The sequence below is a fragment of the Equus przewalskii genome, chromosome 5, assembly GCF_037783145.1.
Source record: "Equus przewalskii isolate Varuska chromosome 5, EquPr2, whole genome shotgun sequence".
Classification (NCBI taxonomy): Eukaryota; Metazoa; Chordata; class Mammalia; order Perissodactyla; family Equidae; genus Equus; species Equus przewalskii.
This window is the reverse complement of record NC_091835.1, coordinates 37,155,529-37,175,403: the sequence shown is the minus strand read 5'-3', so window position 1 is coordinate 37,175,403 and position 19,875 is coordinate 37,155,529. Positions and strand designations below refer to the sequence as shown.

At 34.8% G+C, this 19,875-nt stretch overlaps 1 protein-coding gene across 1 annotated transcript in view; it reads right to left on the bottom strand.

The window, feature by feature from the left end:
• Positions 1-19,875, bottom strand: part of KLRG1 (killer cell lectin like receptor G1) — a 42,574-nt gene that overhangs the window by 17,423 nt on the left and 5,276 nt on the right. Inside the window, exon 3 of the mRNA XM_008509428.2 lies at positions 65-115. Coding sequence (XP_008507650.2) covers positions 65-115 — 51 coding nt within the window. The remainder of the gene's footprint in view (positions 1-64; positions 116-19,875) is intronic.

Sequence of the window (19,875 nt, the reverse complement as noted above, 5' to 3'; positions counted from 1 at the left end):
TCCCATTCATCCCTTAGCCTATGGTCACTATGCACAGTTTTCCATACTAACTTGGTTAACTCACCTTTTGGCTGTGGTCTGGAGTCATTCTGGGCTTGGCGTTCAGTAGACAACTCTAATACGGAATAAATAGCATGGTCAGTCATTTCCATCTAAAATCTTTCACGTTCAGTTAAAAGAGTAAAATTATAGAAGTGTGAGGAGACATGCGTCAGTCAGGAAACACCCCAATCTCTAAACTGCTAGCAGGAAACTTGAAGGTTTGTTTGAAAAAAAATGGTCCAACATGACAAAAACAGAAGCAACCTTCCAGGAAATGATTCAAATTCTGGGACTGCCTATAGAAATTAATATTCTAAATTGTGATTTTTTTTTGCTTCATCACATTCTCTAGATGTTCATTAAATACGTATTAAATTGATTCCCCATCTCACCTAATTCTATTGAGAAAGGAAATTTGCTCTTCAGTCCAGCAATTTCAATTATGGAAACTGGAATAAAAATGAGAGTGGTTCCTAGCTATGAATTTATCTCAGATTTTGTATTTGCTTTGTTTCTTTTTGAGAAAATAGATGCACATAAAATGGGACTGATTTCATTGTTTCTTGGACCTTTTGGGTAGTGATACATGATAGAGAAATGGATTATCAGCTGCATGTGCCTTGCATCATGCGAGAAATGAACTACTGCCCAGATCTATGTTTTGTGAATATGCTGTATCCCTGTGTTCCCCCAAACATTCTCCCAGCTGTGCTCTAATCTTTACCCTTCACAGTGTCAGAAAGTCCAATACATGTTCTCTCCTCATTCTCTTGTTTTTAAAGACAACTATAAAGGGGAACAAATGAAATAAGTACATACTAAAGTGTTAGCAATTTATTTCTAATAGGAGAAAAGTTAATAAAAAATTAAAGTAAGGAACACAGAAAGGGAATTGAAACTCTAAGAACAGATAAGTTCACTAAAATAGAATGTATAAAGATAGAAGAGAAACAGGCAGAGCATATTAATAAAAACTAATAAAGTCCTGTTTTCAGCCACGGCAGAGTGATACTTTGACCTCCAGCCAAAAACTATACATGACAAAATACAGGAGGGGACTGTTTTCAGGCACAGAAAGACAGACAGCACTGTGATCCTTGAGAGAACAGAACACTCAAAGCTGAGCGCTACAATCACCCTGGTGTTCTTCCTAGGGCCACTTTCTGGCACAATGAATCCTGAACAGAGCAGCAGTCTCCTTAAGCTGAGGAGGCAGAGAGCCACGTTTTAAGCTGCTTATGTGGCTAGAATTTGCAGGGCAGGGTAAGTGACAAGAGGGAGCTGCACAGAGAGAGATGTTCAGAAGACTGCATGGGAATTCCCTATAGGTCTCTGGCTAAGAGCTAGGCTGCACAGACAGAGGACATGATTCTGCACATCCTAGCTGAGGTGGCCCCAGCAGGGCTGACAGCTGAATAGTGAGATCAGAGGTGGTGCAGTGCTGACCAGCTTGAACAAAGAAACGAAACAAAGTTTGACAAAAAAAAAAAAGATCCACCAGTAAGTTAGCAGCCTATGAGAACAAATTTTGATGCCCTTAAAAGGAAGACAACATAAACGAAATGTGTTCTATTCCTACAATGGAACATTATCCAGCCTTAAAAAGGAAGGAAATCCTGTCACATTCTACCACATGGATGAACCTTGAAGACATTATGCTAAATGAAATAAGCTCATTACAACAAGACAAATACTCTATGATTCCACTTACATAAGGTATCTAACGTAGTCAAATTCACAGAAACAGAAAATAGAATAGTGGCTGCCAGAGGCTGGGGAGAGAGAAAAATGGGGAGTTGTTTAAGGGTTATAGAGTTTCAATTTTACAAGATGAACAACTTCTGGAGATTGGTCGAATGAAAATGTGACCATACTTGCATTAGTCTGCTTAGGCTGCCATAAGAAAATACCATAGACTGGGTGGCTTAAACAACAGAAACACTGGAAGTCCAAGATTAAGGCGCCTGCAGGATTGGTGTCTCATGAGAACTCTCCCCTTGGGTTGCAGTAGCCGCCTTCTCACTCTGGTCTCACAAGGCCTTTCCCTAGTGCGTGGGTGCAGGAAGAGGTAGAGCAACCAAGCTCTTGGGTATCTCTTCTTATAAGGACACTAATCCCATTAGATCAGGGCCCAACCACCATGACTTCATTTAACTTTAATTACTTCCTTAGAGGCCCCATCTCAAAGTACAGCAAAACTAGAGATTAGGGCTTCAACATAGGAAGTCAGGGTGGGAGGGGACACAAATATTTAGTCCATTACAATAGTTGACACCACTGAACTGTACACCTAAAAATGGTTAAGATGTTTTAAAAAAGAAAAAAAAAAGGAAGGCAACATAGGAATCAGTGCTCCTCAAGGAAATGACTAATTCTAGGGCCGGGGAGGAAAAGTGCAAGATGAGCCTGGAAGCACCTTTTAATCTCTTAGTGCTAGAAAATAAGGAAGTACTCAAAAACAAAACCAAAAACACATGAGAGCACTTCAGGAGGGCACAGGAACCAACCTGAAAATGCTCCTAATGGCCATAAATTAAACAATTAGAGCAACAAAATAAATAATAGTACTGGATTATAACCCAGGAATTTTAAAAAAATCTATGAATCCATACTGAATCATTTTTATTTGTTTATTTTTGACAAAAAATATATTTAAGATGTACAACATAAAGTTTTGATATAAGTATACACTGTGAAATGATTACCACACTCAAACTAATTAACATAACCATCACTTCCAGTATTTACTATTTTGTATGTGTAGTGAGAAGATTTGAAATCTACTCTCTTAGCAAATTTCAAGTATATGATAATTATTAAATATAATCACCATGCTGTGCATTAGGTCTCCAGAATGTATTCATCTTATAATCGAAAGTATATATCATTTGATCAACATCTGCCCTTTTCCTCCACCCACTAGCCTCTGGTAACGACCTTTCTATTCTCTGTTACTATGAGTTTGACTTTTTTTTTTATTCCACATAGTGAAATCATGTGAAATATGTCCTTCTGTGTCTGTCTTATTTCACTTAGATAATGTCCTGGTTGTAAATGGCAGGATTTCCACTTTTTATTATAGATAGATAGATAAATAGATAGATCGATCGATCTATCGAGCTCTCTCTCTATATATATATTACTAGAAATAATGCTGCAATGAACATGGCAGTGCAGATATCTCTATGAAATAGGGATTTTATTTCCTTTGGATATATACCCAGAAGTAGGATTGCAAGAACATTTTTGTTCTTTCATTTTCAATTTTTAATTTTTTGAGGGGCCTCCATACTGTTTTCCATAGTGGCTATACCAATTTGCATTCCCATTCATTTTGTTGATTGTTTCTTTTGCTGTGCAGAAACTGTTTAATTTGATATAGTCTCACTTCTTTATTTGTTGCTTTTGTTGCCTGAGCTTTTTATGTACATTCCAAAACATCATTGCCAAGACCAATGTCAAGGAGGTTTTTCCACATATTTTCTACCAGGAGTTTTACAATTTGTGGTCTTACTTTTAAGTCTTTAATTCATTTTGGGTTGTTTTTGTGCATGGTGTAAGAAAAGGGTCCAATTTCATTCTTTCGCATGTGGATATCCGATTTTCCTAACATCACTTATTTAAGAGACTATCCCTTCCCCATCATATACTCTTGATGCCCTTGTCAGAAATTAGTTGACTATATATACGTACAAAATGGAATGATGTGGGCAAAATGAAACTGCTCTTCCTACCGTTTTTGTGTGGTTATTCGCAAGTTTTTTGCTCTACTGTGTTGCTGACGCTTCTTAAGTGAACTCCTGAGATCTCCCAGAGCTATTTTCATTTGTGGATAGCTATGTAGTTGTTCTTTGTGGGGGGATGGCGGCCAGGGTCTCCTCCTCTGCCATCATGGTGATGTCACTCCTCTGAATCCATACTCATTTAAATAAATGATTGAATAAATAAATAAATGAGGGATAATTTATAAATCTTCCTTACAGAAATTCCACCTAAGATATGCAGTATTCCCCCCTCATGATGTGCAACTTAATTCTCCTCTCATCACACATTAACAAGCCTTAATGACTTACTTCCAAAGAATAATGTATGGATAGGGGAAAACAGTAACTTTACAGTGAAGAAACCTCGAAAACACAACCTCAACCCCATGAACAGAGTTAAACATGTGAACCACCACTGATAAGTCTCGTTGTTATCATGTACCCCCAATATTTCACCAAAACCCATAACCTCAGTTTATATGTGAGAAAAAAAAAACAGATAACTTCAAATTGAGAGATATTCTCCTAAATAACTAATCAGTACTCTTCAAACATATCAAGGTCAGAAAAACAAGGAAATACTGACAAAGTATCACAGACCAGAGAAGACTAAGGAAATACAAAGACTAAATGCAAGGTGGTATCCTGCATCAGATCCTGGGACAGAAAATGCACATTAATGGGAAACCAGCGAAATTCAAGGAAAACCTGGAGTTTAGCTAGTAATAATATAGCAGTGTTTATTTCTTAGGTTTCACAAATGTACCATGATTATTTAAGATGTTAAGAAATTATTTAATTTCCCAATTCCCATTAGGGAAATGGGATGGAGGGTATGAAGGAATGCTCTATACTATCTTTGAAACTTTTCCATAAATCTGAAATTATTCCCAAATAAAAGTTTTGTTTAAAAAAGAATGACAACATAATGCAGACTCCCTATAACGTAATATATTTAATGTCCAGTATACACTAAAAAGTTATTACAATGCAAAGAAATAAGCAAATGTGGGTCATAGACCAGAGAAAAATCAGTAAGTAGAAAAGAAACTTAAGATGACATGAATGTTGGAATTAGCAAACAAAAACTTTAATAACTATCTAAACATGTTCAAAGACATAGAGGAAAAATATAGTCATAATGAATTTAAAAAAAAGACTCAACAGAGAAATAGAAAGTACAAAAAAAAGAACTACGTGAATATTCTAAGACAGAAAAGAACAATATCCATAATTTTAAAAAAATAACTGAATGGGATTAACAACAAATTGGGGACGACAGAAGAAAACGTCAGTGAATGTGAAAATAGATTGCTAGAAATTATCCAACATGAAAAACAGGAGAAAAAATGAACATAGCCTCAATGACCTGTAGGACAATATCAAGCAGTGTTAGTAAAGTCTCAGAAATACAGGAGAAATATAATGGAGCAGGAGAAGAATTCAAAGAATTAATGATTAAATATTTCCCAAATTTAGTATAAACCTTACAGATATCAGAAACTCAACAAACCCCAATCAGGATAAATAGAAGGAAAATCATGCCTAACAACATTAAAACAAAACTGCTGAAAAACAAAGATAAAGAGAAAATATTGCAAGCAGCCAGAGAAAAATAACACATTAACAGAGGGGAACAATGACATGAATGATAACTGAATTCTCATCAGAAACCAAAAAGGAAAAAAACAATGGAATGCCATTTTTAAAAAGATAGAAGAAGAAAACCACTATTAGTACAGACACTATGGAAAACAGTATGAAGATTCCTCAAAAAAACAAAAATAGAACTACCATATGATCCAGCAATACCACTTCTGGGGAAGTATCTAAAGGAAATGAAATCACTATCTCAAAAAAATATCTACACCCCCATGCTTATTGCAGCATTATTCACAAGACCCAAGACATGGAAATAACCTAAGTGCCCATCGATGGATGAATGGATAAAGAAAATATGGTACATATAAAACTATAAATATACATATATATTTATATATGTATATTTATATATATATATATACAACAGCATATTATTCAGACATAAGAAGGAAATCCTGCCATTTGTGACAACATGGATGAAACTTGAGGGCATTATGCTAAGTGAGATAAGTCAGACAGAGAAAGATTCTACACTTATGTGTAGAACCTAAAAAAAATGCAAACTCATAGGAATAGAGAGTAGAATGGTGGCTGCCAGGAGCAAGGGGGTGGGGAAAATGGAGAGATGTTGGGTCAAAAGGTACAAACTTTCATTTATAAGAGGAATAAGTTCTGGGGATCTAATGTACAGCATAGTGACTATAGTTAACAATACTTCATTGTATACTTAAAATTTGCTAAGAGTAAACTTAAATGTTCTTGCCACACACAAAAAAAGAAAGTAACTACGTGAGGTGATAGATGTGATAACTAACATTATTGTGGTAATCATTTCACAATATATATGTGTATCAAATCATCACATTATACCCCTTAAGTTTACACAATGTTATATGTCAATTACATCTCAATAAAGCTGGAGGGAATAATACTACCAATCCAGAATTCCATATCCAGCAAAAACATCCATCAAAAATGAAGAGGGAAAACAAAAACAATTTCATAGTAAAGAAAACAGAGAACTTGTCATAAGCAGTCCAGCACTACAAGAAATGCCAAAAGAAGCTCTTCATACTGAAAACAAATGTCACAAAATGAAAACTTATATCTGTAGGATTGAAGAAGAGCAGATATGGTAAATATATAGGTACATATAAAAGATTGTGCTTATTTTCTTTTATCCCCTTAGTTTCTTTGAAAGAAAGAACAAAGAAAAAAAAAACATATAAGGCAAATTATAAACAAACAGCAAAATGATAGACCTAAAGTCTACCGTATCAATAATTGAATTTATCATAAATGGACTAAACATATCAAAGAAGTGACAGAGATTGTAACACTAGACAAAAAAAGCCTAAACCAACTGTATGCTGTGCATAATGCATGCACTTTAAATATAATGACACAAATACATCGAAAGAAAGTATGGAAAAAGATATACCATGTGAACAGTAAACAAAAAACCCTGGAGCATTGTATTAGTTTATTATTGTTGCCGTGACAAATTACCACAAATATAGTGGCTTAAAACAATGTACGTTTATTCTCTTACAGTTCTGGGGGCCAGAAGTTTAAAATAAAGCTGTTGGAAGACTGCCTTCCTTCTGGAGACTTCAGAAAAGAATCCATTTCCTTGATTTTTCCTGCTTCTAGAGGCTGCCTGAATTCCTTGGCTTGTGACCCCCTTCCTCCATCTTCCAAGTACATGACCCCAATCTGTTTGTACCATCATATCTCCTTTTTCTGACTTTGAGTCTGCTGCCTCCCTCTTATAAGGATGGCTGTGATCACAGTGGACCCCCCTGGAAATCCAACACAATCTCTCCATGGCAGGATTCTTAATTTAATCATATCTACAAAGTCTCTTTTGCCATATAAGGTAACATATTCACAGGTCCCAAGCATTAGGACATGGACATATTTGGCCAGGGAGGCAGATATTATTCAGCCTACCACAAGTGGTTATATTAATATAAGAAAAAATTGACAAGACTAAAGAGGTATATGTCATAATTATATGAAGCACAGCATCAAGCATACACAACAACGTAAATGAGTATGCACTTAATAACAGAACTTCAAAACATGAAGCAAAAAGTGACAGAATTAAAGGGAGAAATAAACAAATCAATAATCATAGTTGAAGATTTAAACACTCCTTTCTCAGTAACTGATAAGACGATGAGACCAAAAAAAAATCAGTAAGAATATAAAAGATCTAAAGAATAGTACCAACCACCTTGGCCTAATTGAAATTTACTCAACACAATGACATTAAAAAATAACAGAGTAAACAAGCCTTTCAAGAATAAGTAGGATGTTCACCACATAAATTATATATTGGGTAATAATACAAGTTTTAATAAATTTCAATATATTAAAATCTTAAAGATATGTTTTATGACCACAGTGGAATCAATAACAAGAAAAAACCTAGAAAATTCCTAAATATTTGAAAATTAAAGCACATACATAATCATCAGGGAAATACAAATAAAAACCACAATGAGATAGCACCTCACATCTTTTACAATGACTATTATCAATAAAACAAGAAATAACAAGTGTTGGAGAGGATGTAGAGAAAGTAAACCTTTGTGCACTATTGGTGGGAATGTAAATTGGTGCAGCCACTATGGAAAACAGTAAGGAAGTTCCTCAAAAAATTATAATAGAATTATGATGTGATCTAGCAATTCCATTTCTGAGTATTTATCTGAAGAAAACAAAATCACTATATCAAAAAAAATCTGCAACCCTCACATTCATTGCAGCATTATTTTCAGTAGCCAACACATGGAAACAATCTAAATGTCTATCAATAGATGAATGTATAAAGGAAATGTAGTGTAAAGGAAATGTATTTACAGATGGACAGACAGATAGAGAGACACAATGTAATATTATTCAGTCATAAAAAAAAGAAAGAAATACTGCCATTTGTGACAACATGGGTGGACCTTGAGGGCATTATGCTATGTGAAATAAGTCAGACAGAGAAAGACAAATACTGTATGATCTCACTTACATGTGGAAACAAAAAAAAAACAAACTCATAGAGAAAATAGATTCATGGTTGCCAGAGGCAGGGTTTGGGGTGAGGGAGAAAGATGAAGGTGGTCAAAAGGTACAAACTTCCAGTTATAAGATGAATAAGTCCTGGGGATGTAAGGTGCAGAATGGTGACTACAGTTAATAATACTGTATTGCATATTTGCAAGTTGCTAAGAGAGTAAATCTCAAAAGTTATCACAAGAAAAAAATTGTAACTGTATGGTGATAGAGGTTAACCAAACTTATTGTGGTAATCATTTCAAAATGTATATATATATATCAAATCATTATGTTGTACATCCAAAACTAATACAATGTTATATGTCGATTATGTCTCAATTATTAAAAATAAAAACAAGAAAAAAGAAAGCATTAGAGAGGCAAGACGTTTCAGAAACTCACTGGTACTAACCTGAGCCTTTTTCATTGACATAACAACAAAGATAATTTAAAAAGGGGAAAAGACAAAAAAAAAGTTCTATTAGAATAATTAAGATGACTTTTTGTACGCCTGAAAAAAAAACACACACACACACATACTTCTAAATAATTCATGGGTCAAAGAAGAAATAATAAACAAAATTAGAAAATATGTCAAACTGAATGGTTACAAAACTATAATATAAAAATTTGTAAAACAGTAGCTTAGAGGGAATGTTATAGCTTTAAATGAATACAAAGGAAGAAAGATTTTAAATAAATAGCCTAAGTTTCTAATTTAAGAAGACAGAAAAAGAAGAGCAAATTAAAACCAAAGTAAGCAGAAGAAAGGCCAGAATTTAAAAACATGAAAACAATAAAAGGGAAAAAAAGCAATAGAGAAATTAACACAGCCAAAATTTGGTTCTATGATAAGATTATTGACTGATAAATTTCTAACAAGACTGATCAAAAAACAGAGAACACAAATTATGAATATCAAGAATGAAGAGGATATATCACTATAGATTTTAAAGACATTAAAAGGATAATAAGGGGCACTGATGTCAGCATCATGGTGGAGTGAGCTCTCCCCTTAGACTCTCCCCACTAAGAAACAACAAAAAGAGTGTTCGTATAACAACAGAGGACATCCACACAACACAAAAGATGTCTGAGAGATCCACACAACCATACTTTTGAAGGTGGAGGTGCTGGAAGGAGGTAAGGGGATCTCCCCTCCCTCCCTAAAGGCAGAAACCCAAGACACTTTACTGCGCCTGTCTCTGAGAGGAGGGGGGGAGGGGCAGCCCTCCATGAGAACACCTTTGCTCTCCAAGTTCCCTCACTGCCCTTGGTAAAACCCCAAAAAGAGGTGGCTAAGGTATTTCCAGGGTGTCTTCATCAAGCCGGCACCATGGGAGAGCAGACACCAAGGGTGGAGCAAGGGTCCCCCAGGACTGCACAAGTGAAAGAAAGTGCCCCTCCTCCTACCTGGTGCTCCAGCTCAGCCAGTTGGCCAGAGCACCCAAGCAAACAACAGAAAAGCAGCAGCTGTGAGTGAGGGAGCCAGGGTCACAGCAGGCTCAGAATACACAGCTCTTGACCCCTACCCAGTGGCATCAGGTGGAAGCTGTGACCAAATACTATCACTATGCAGAGGCACAAATTCATCAAACAATATGAAAAAATATTTTAATACTCAAGACCCAAAGGAAAATGACAAGCACCCAGAAATTTGAAGGCACAAAAATTCATAATCTAAATGACAGAGAATTCAAAATACCTATCATAAGAAAACTCAATGAGTTAAAGGAAATACAAACAGATAGTTCAATGAAATCAGGAATTTCTTCACAAAAGAGATTGAAACTGTAAAGAAAAACCAATCAGAAATATTGGAGATGAAAAGCACAATGGATGAGATAAAGAAAAATCTGGACTCCTTGAAACAGAGCTGATACTATGGAGGAAAGAATTAGCAGTCTAGAGGACAGAAATGTAGAAATGCTTCAGATGGAGGAGGGGAGAGAACTAAGACTAAAAAGAAATTAAGAAATTCTCTGAGAAATATCCAAGTCAATCAGGAAATGCAACATAAGGATTATAGGAATTATACAGAGCAGAAAGCTTTTTCAAAGAAATAATAGCTGAGAACTTCCCAAACCTGGGGAAGAAGATGGAAATACAAGTGAAAGAAGCTAATAGATCTCCGAATTACATAAATGTAAAAAGACCCTCTCAAAGGCATATAGTAGTAAAGCTGGCAAAAGTCAATGACAAAGAAAAAATATTAAGGGCAGCAAGGCAGAAGAAAATAACTTACCAAGGAACTTCTATTAGGCTTTCAGGGGATTTCTCAGCAGAAATCTTACAGGCTAGGAGAGAGTGGTATGACATATTCAAAATTCTGAAAGACAAAAACTTTCAGCCAACAATACTCTATCCAGTGAAAATATCCTTCAGATATGATGAAGGAATAAAACCTTCCCCAGATAAACAAAAGCTAAGAGATTCATCACCACAAGAGCCCCCTACAAGAAATGCTCAAGAAGGACCTAATACCAGGAAAAAAAAGAGTGTTTATGAAGCTTTGAGCAAGGAGATAAATAGGTAAGCAAAATCAGAAAATTGCAGCTCTCCATCAGAACAAGTTAGCAAACAATTATAACATTACAGATAAAGGGAAGGAAAACATCAAAAATAAATGTAATCTAATCATTTTAACCACAAACTCAAAATACAAGATGGAATAAGTTGTGACAATAATAACTTAGAAGGGGAAGAGGAAGAAGGTGGAATCGGCTTAGGCTAAGGAAATAAAAGGTTATCAGAAAATGGACTAACTGACCTACAAGATTTTTTATACAAACTTTACGGTAACCACTAAACAAAGTATGAGAACAGAGACACAAACAATAAATAAAGAGAAAACTAAGAAAATCATCATAGAGAACTACCAAACTGAATTGGTAGGCCAAAACATATGGGATGAGAAACAAAGGAAATGCAGAAGAACCAGAAAATGAGCAATAAAATGGCAGCATTAAGCCCCCATATATCATAATCACTCTAAATGTAAAAAGATTGAATTCTCCAATCAAAAGAACAGCATGGCTAGATGGATTAAAAAAACAAGACCCAACAATATGTTGCCTCCAGGAAACACATCTCAGCTCTAAAGACAAACACAGGCTCAGAATGAAGGAATGGAAGACAATACTCCAAGGTAACAGCAAACAAAAGCAAGTGTTGCCATACTTATATCAGACAAAGGAGACTTCAAGATAAAATAGGTAATGAAAGACAAAGAGGGGCAGTATATAATGATATAAGGGACATCCCACCCAGGAGACATCACACTTATAAATATATATGCACCCAACACAGGAGTACCAAATTATACAAAGCAATTAATAACAAATGTAAAATAAGATATTAATGACAACACAACAATAGTAGGGGACCTTAACACCCCACTTACATCAAAGGATAGATCATCCAAACAGAAGGTCAACAAGGAAATAGTGGATTTAAATGAAAACCTAGACCAGATGGACTTAATAGATATATAGAGAACACTCCATCCAAAATCAACAGAACACATTTTTCTCAAATGCACATGGAACATTCTCAAGGACAGATCACATATTGGGAAACAAGGAAAGTCTCAATAAATTTTGGAAGACTGAAATCATATCAAGTATGTTTTCCAATATAATGCTATGAAACTAGAAATCAACTACAAGACAAAGCTGGGAAGGTGACAACCATGTGGAGACTAAACAACATGCTATTGAACAACAAATGGATCATTGAAGAAATTAAAGGAGAAATCAAAAACTATCTGGAGACAAATAAGAACGAAAATACACCATATCAATTCATATGGGATGCAGCAAAAGCAGTCCTAAGAGGGAAATTCATAGCAATACTGGCACACCTTAACAAACAAGAAAAATCTCCAATAAACCATCTTAAACTACACCTAACAGAATTAGAAAAAGAAGTACAAACAAAGCCCAAAGTCAGCAGAAGGAGGGAAATAATAAAAATTAGAGCAGAAATAAATGAAAATGAAACACAAACAACGGTAGAAAAGATCAATGAAACAAAGACCTGGTTCTTTAAGCAGATAAACAAACTGACAAACCCTTACCAGACTAAGACAAAAAGAGAGAAGTCTCAAGTAAATAAAATTAGAAATGAAACAGGAGAAATTACAACAGATACCACAGAGATACAAAGGATTATAAGAGACTACTCTGGAAAACTATATGCCAACAAATTGGACAATCTTGAAGAAATCAACAAATTCTTAGACTCATATAGCCTCCCAAAACTGACAAGAAGATAAAGAGAATCTGAATAGACCAATCACAACTAAAGAGATTGAGGGGCTGGCCTCGTGGCATAGCAGTTAAGTTCACACATTCCATTTCAGCGGCCCGGGGTTCACCAGTTCAGATCCCAGGTGGAGACGTGGCACTGCTTGGTAAGCCATGCTATGGTAGGTGTCCCACACATAAAGTAGAGGAAGATGGGCACAGATGTTAGCTCAGGGCTAGTCTCCCTCAGCAAAAAAAAAAAAAGGAGAATTGGCAACAGATGTTAGCTCAGGGCTAATCTTCCTCAAAAAAAAACTAGAATAAAGGGGTCAGCCCCATGGCCAAGTGGTTAAGTTCACGTGCTCAGGTTTGGCAGCCCAGGGTTTTGCAGGTTCGGATTCTGGGTGCAGACATGGCACCACTCATCAAGCCATGCTGAGGTGGCATCCCACATGCCACAACTAGAAGGACCTACAACTACAATATACAACTATGTACTAGGGGGCTTTGGGAAGAAAAAGGAAAAGAAAATATTGGCAACAGATGTAGCTCAGGTGCCAGTCTTTTAAAAAAAATAAAATAAAACTACACTAACCTTACACCCTTTAAAATGGCTATAATCACCCAGACAAAAAATAACAAATTTGGAGAGTATGTAGAGAAAAGGGAACCCTCCTACACTGCTGGTGGGAATGCAAACTGGTGCAGTCACTACAGAAAACAGTATGGAGATTTATCAAAAAATTAAAAATAGAAATATCATATGACCCAGCTATCCCACTACTGAGTATCTATCCAAAGAACTTGAAATGAACAATTCAAAGAGACTTGTGCACTGCTATGTTCACCACAGCATTATTCACTATAGCCAAGAAGTGGAAGCAACCCAAGTACCCATCAACTGAGGAGTGGATAAAGATGTGGTGTATATATATATAATGGAATACTACTCAACCATTCAAAAAGACAAAATCATCCCATTTGCAACAACACGGATGGACCTTGAGGATATTATGTTAAGCGAAATAAGCCAGACAGAGACAGACAAACACCGTATGATTTCACTCCTATGTGGAAGATAAACTAACACATGGACAAAGAGAACATCTTAGTGGTTACTAGAGGGGAAGGGGGTTGGGGATGGGCAAAAGGGGTGAAGGGGCACAGATACATGGTGACTGACAAATAAGAACGTACAACTGAGATTTCACAACATTATAAACTATTATGACCTCAATTTTTAAAAAAGTGTTCACTAAGTGAGAGTAGCCAGACACAAAAACTCTGTATTGCACAATTTCATTTATATGAAGGTCTAGAAAAGGGAAAAGTACAGTGACATAAAACAAGTTAGTGGTTGCCAGGAGCTGGGGATTGGGGGTGAGGGGCATGGATTCACTTTGGAGGGGCATGAGGTACTTGTTGGAATGATGTAAATGTTCTATATTATGAATGTGGTCATCGTTACACTACCGGACATTTGTAGTGTACAATTTTAAGTGTTAAAATTGGTGAATTTGCTCATATGTAAATATACCTCAATAAAGATGATTTTTAAAAAGTAAAAAAACAAAAAAGGATAATAAGGTTATAATGTTCTCAACCAATGTTACCTCAATAACAAATAAATAAAAATTAAAAAATAAAACAAAGAAGATAATAAGGGAATATTAAATCTGTATGCCAATAAATTTAACAATTTAGATAAAATGGAAAAATTCCTTGAAAAACACAATTTACCAGACTGACACAAGAAGAAACAGAAATTTCTGAATAGTTCTCTTTCCAATGAAGAAATTGAATTTGTTAATATAAACCTTCCCATTAAGAAAGGTGCATGCTCAGATGACTTCAATAGCATATTGTATCAAACTATAACACAATTCCTTCAGAAAATAGAAAATAAAAGTACATTCTCCAACATTTTTTAGGAGGCCATCATGACCCTGATATAAAATCTGCCAAAGAATTACAAGAAAACAAAATTACAGACCCCAACCTTCATGAATATAAACATCAAAATCTTAAAAAAAAAACAAATCTCAGCAAATCAAATTCAGAAAAACATAGAAGAGATAATTCATCATGACAAAGTGTGGCTTATCCCAGAAATGCAATGTTGGTTTAACATTCTAAAATCAATTACTTTGATTTTATAATCATGCCATCTGAAGCAGAAAGAAAGCATTGAAAAAATTCAAAAGCCATCAAAAGAAAGATGATCAGCAAAAGAATAAAAGGAAATATTTTCAACCTGATGGTGTCTTCTACAAAAAACCTACACTAATAGCATACTTTAGGTGAAATATTGAATGTTATCCAATAAGATCAGGAACAAGACAAGGATATCTAATTTTACCATTTCTATTCAACATTGTACTAAAAGTTTTAGACAGGAAAATAAATAAAATATCAAAAGAAAGTAGAACTTACCAGTGAAGCCATCTGGGCCCCAAGTTTTCTTGGTGGGAAGGTTTTACTACAAATTCAATTTCAGGTTATCTGTCTTTTCTCAACAGTAGTTAGTGTCTTTCAATGAATTTGTTCTTTTCATCTAAGTCAGGATCAGCAAACTTTTTCTGTAAAAGGCCACATAGTAAACATCTCAGGCTTTTCTGACAATACAACCTCACAACTGCTCAACCCTGCCATTGCCATACAAAAGCAGCCACAGATAAGAGTAAACCAATAAGTGTGATCGTGTTCCAATAAAACTTTATTCACAAAACAGGTGGCAAGCCAGATTTGGCCCACAGACTATACTTTACTGACCATTGATCTAAGTTGTCAAATTGACTGGCATAAAATTGTTCCTATTACTTTATTGTCCTTCTAATGTCTGGAGGATCTATAACGATCTCACCTCTCTGATTCCCGATACTGGAACTTTGTGCCTTCCCTCTAATCAGTTTGTCTAGATGTTTATCAATTTTATTGATCACTTCAAAAACCAGATTTGGGCTTCATTTTCTCTGTTGTTTTTCTGTTTTCTATTCTACTGATTTTGTGTGCATCTTTATTAGAGCCTTCCTTTTGCTTACTTCGGTTTTAATATACTCTTCTAGTTTCTCAATGTGAAAGCATAGGTCACTGATTTGAGACCATTCTTTTCCAAAATAAGCAAATGCTATAAACTTGTCTCTAACCCTACATTCCTCAATGTCCTCAATGGTTGATATATTTTCATTTTCATTCAATTCAAAATATTTTGTAATTTACCTCATGATTTCTTCTTTGACCCATGGGTTATAGAAAATTTGCTGCTCAATTTTCAAATATTTGGGGATTTTCCACATGTCTTTTCATTAAGATGTCTAGTTTAACTCTGTTTTGGTCAGAGAATATACATTGTATAATTTCAATTCTTTTACATTTATTAAAACTTGTATTATAACTCAGAATATGTGTTATCTTGGTAACAGTCTGTGTGTACTTGTAAGAGTATACATTCTGCATTTGTTGGTTGAAGTGCTATATTAATGTCAATTAGTCAAGTTAGTTGATAGTGTTGTTCAAGTCTCCTACGTCGTTGCAGATTTTCTGACTATGTTAATTATGAGTGGAGGATATTGAAATCTCCAACTATAATTGTGGATTTGTCTTTTTCTCTCGAGTTCTCTCAGATATTCCCTCATGTATTTTGAAGCTATTGGGTAGAAACACATGTCCTCTTGACGATCTGACTCTTTTATCCTTCTGCAATGTCCCTCTTTATCCCTGGCAATATTCCTTGTTCTGAAATCTACTTTGCCTAGATAAGATAGGCATTCTAGCTTTCTTTGGATTCGTGTTTGCATGGTATTTCCATGGAAAGTACTTCCATCCTTTTACTCTTTTGTTTTTGTAGACAGCATATACTTGGGTCTTACTTTTTTTTAATCTAATCTGACAACCTCTGCTCTTTAATTGGAGTATTTAGGCCATTTTAGATAAGGTGATTATCATTGTAGGTGGATTTATATCTACCATCTTGAGATTTATTTTCTATGTGTTTGACTTTCTTTGTTCATTTTTCTCTATTTTCCTGATTTTTTTAACTGAACGTCTTTTATGATTCCATTGTACCTCCCTTATTGGCTTGTCATTGATATCTTTCTCTTTCCTCATTTCCTCCTTTCCTTATTCCTTCTTTTTTTCCCTTTTCTTTTTTTTTTTTTTTGATTGTTCTAGGGTTTCCATTATACATCTTTAATCATGTTCTTCCTTTAAATAGTACCATCCTACTTCATGTACATCAAGTGACCCTTACGAGAGCATGCTTCCTCTCCCTCTCCCTGGCCACGATCATACATTTTATTTCTACATATGGTACAAATTCCACAATAGATTTTAATATTTTCCCTCTAATCAGTCATTAATCTTTTAAAGATATCTTTTAAAATTAGAACAAAACTATTTTATATTTATACACATATTTATCATTTCTAATGTTCTTCATGCCCTTGTATAAATCCAAACTTCCACTTGGTATAATTTTCCTTCTGGCAGAAGAACTTCCTTTAATATGTCTTTTAGTGGTCTGCTTGCAATAATTCCTCAGCTTTTGTTCATCTGAAAAAAATTTTAGTTTGTCTTTATTTTTTAAAGGTACTTTTATATGTATAGAATTCTACATTGACAGGTTTTTCCCATCCCTAAAATAGTACTTTAAAAGTATCTCATTTCACCTGGCTTTCATAGTTGCTGATGTGAAATACGCCGCTGCGTATTTTTCCCTTTGGCTGCTTTTAAGATGTTCTCTTTGTCACTGCTTTTCAGCAGCTTGATAATAATGTATCTTGGTGTACTTTTCTTCATTTCTTCTGCTTGATGTTCATGGAGCATCTTTGACTTATGAATTTATAGTTTTCATTAAATTTTGAAAAATTGTGGCAAATATATTTTATGTCCTCTTTCTGAAACTTTAACTTAAGTATGTTAGATTGCTTGATGTTATACCATAGGTAACTGAAGCTCTGGGCTTTTTTAGGGGGAGACAGGGGTCTTTTTTCTCCATGTGTTTACTTTGAATTTTTCTAGTAACATGTCTTCCAGTTAACTAATCTTTCCTTCTGCAGTTTCTAATCTACTGTTGACTCCAGCCAGTATATTTTCATTGTACCATTTCAGATATTGTATTTCTCATTTCTAGAAGCATGATTTGGGGAGTTTTTTAAATATCTTGTATTTTTCTCTTCATCATGTTCAATTTTCCTCTATCTTCTGAACATAAGGAGTGTACTTATAATAGCTATTTTAACATCCTTTCTGTGAATTCTCTCATCTTTGTCATTTCTGGGACAGTTTGTATTGATTGATTTTTCTCCTGGTTATAGTTCATATTTGCCTCCTTCTTTGCATGCCTGGTAATCTTTTGCTGGATGCCAGACATTATAAATTTTACACTGTTGGTGCCAGATGGTGCTGTGTGCTTTTAAAAGTTGTTGGCTTTTGTTACTGGACACAGTTAAGTTACTTGGTATCAGTTTGATCCTTTTGAGGCTTATTTTTGTCAAGAATTAGTAAGAAAGGGCAATTGCAGGGCTCACCTTATTTATTTCCCTTCTCTCAGGAATTACTGTCCTGTGCTGCCTATTGTCTAGTATCTGAAAACCACTGTTTGAAATATTTTGCAGTTTTCTAATTGTTTAAGATGAGAGAATAAATCCAATCCCAGTTACACCATCATGACCAGAAGCAGAAATCTGAAAGAAGCAACTGCCAAAATAAGTAAACAGCAAGGTTACAGGATATACTGTCAAAATACAAAAATCAATTGTATTTCTATATACTACTAGCAAACATTTGTATAATAAGTTTTTCACAATAATTTCATTTATAAAAGCATCAAAAAATATAAGTACTTGGGAATAAATGTATCAAATGACATGTAAGACCTCTACACTGAAAACTATAAAACATTGCTGAAAGAAATTAGATAAGACCTAAATAAAGAGTGTATCCTGTCCACGGATTGTAAAATTCAACCTTGTTGAAATGTCAATTTTCCCCAAATTTATCTTCAGATTCACATTCAACCCAATTATAATCTCAGCAGGATTTTTTAAACAGAAATTGATAAGTTGATTCTAAAATATATACGGAAATGCAAAGGACCTAGAAAAGCCAAAACAATCTTGAGAAAACAAGGAAGACTTATACTATCTTACTTCAAGACTTACAGTAAAACTAGAGGAATCAAGACAATGTGTTGTTGGCATAACTAACAAAGATCAATGGAACAGAATTAAATCCATAAATGGAACTACATTTACACAGTTAATTGATTTTCAGCAAAGCTTCAAAGCAATTTAAGGGAGAAAGAAGTCAGCAAAGAACTCTATTTCTATGTGGAAGAACCATGTTTCCATGTAGAAAAAAAACTGACCACAACTCTAACTCAATTATATACAAAAATTAATTCAAAATTGATTACAGACACAAACATAAAAGCTAAAATTATAGGGGCTGGCCCAGTGGCGTAGTGGTTAAATTCATGTGCTCCACTTTGGCAGCCTGGGGTTCCTGCATTTGGATCCCAGGCATACACCTACACACCACACATCAAGCCATGCTGTGGCAGCATCCCACATACAAAATAAAGGAAGACTGGAACAGACGTTAGCTCAGGGACAATCTCCCTCAAGCAAAAAAAGCAAAATTGGCAATGGAGGTTAGCTCAGGACCAATCTTCCTCACCAAAAATAAATATATACATATAAAGCTTCTTAGTTTTATAGATAACATATATACAACACAAATGCCCATCAAAAGAACAGATAAACAAGTATGAAATATTCATATAATATAATACTATCCAGCCCAAAAAAAACCCTGCTACTGATATATGCAACAACAGAATCTCACAGATATATTGAGTGAAAGAAACCAAATGTAGCATGTGATTCAATTTTATAAGAAATTCTAGAATAGGCAAAACTAATCTATGCTGAAAATTTCAGAGCAATAGTTGCCTCTAGGGCTCGGAGAAATGACTGGAAAGGGGCATGAGGAAATTTTCTTGGGTGAGGAAAATCTAAATCGTGATTACAGAGAGGTTACACTTATGACGCATTTGTCAAGATTCATTGACTTGTACACTTAATCGTTGTGTATCTCGTGATTTATAAATTTTACCTCAACAACAAAAATGGAACTTTAAAGAAATATTGAATTCTAATTAGCAG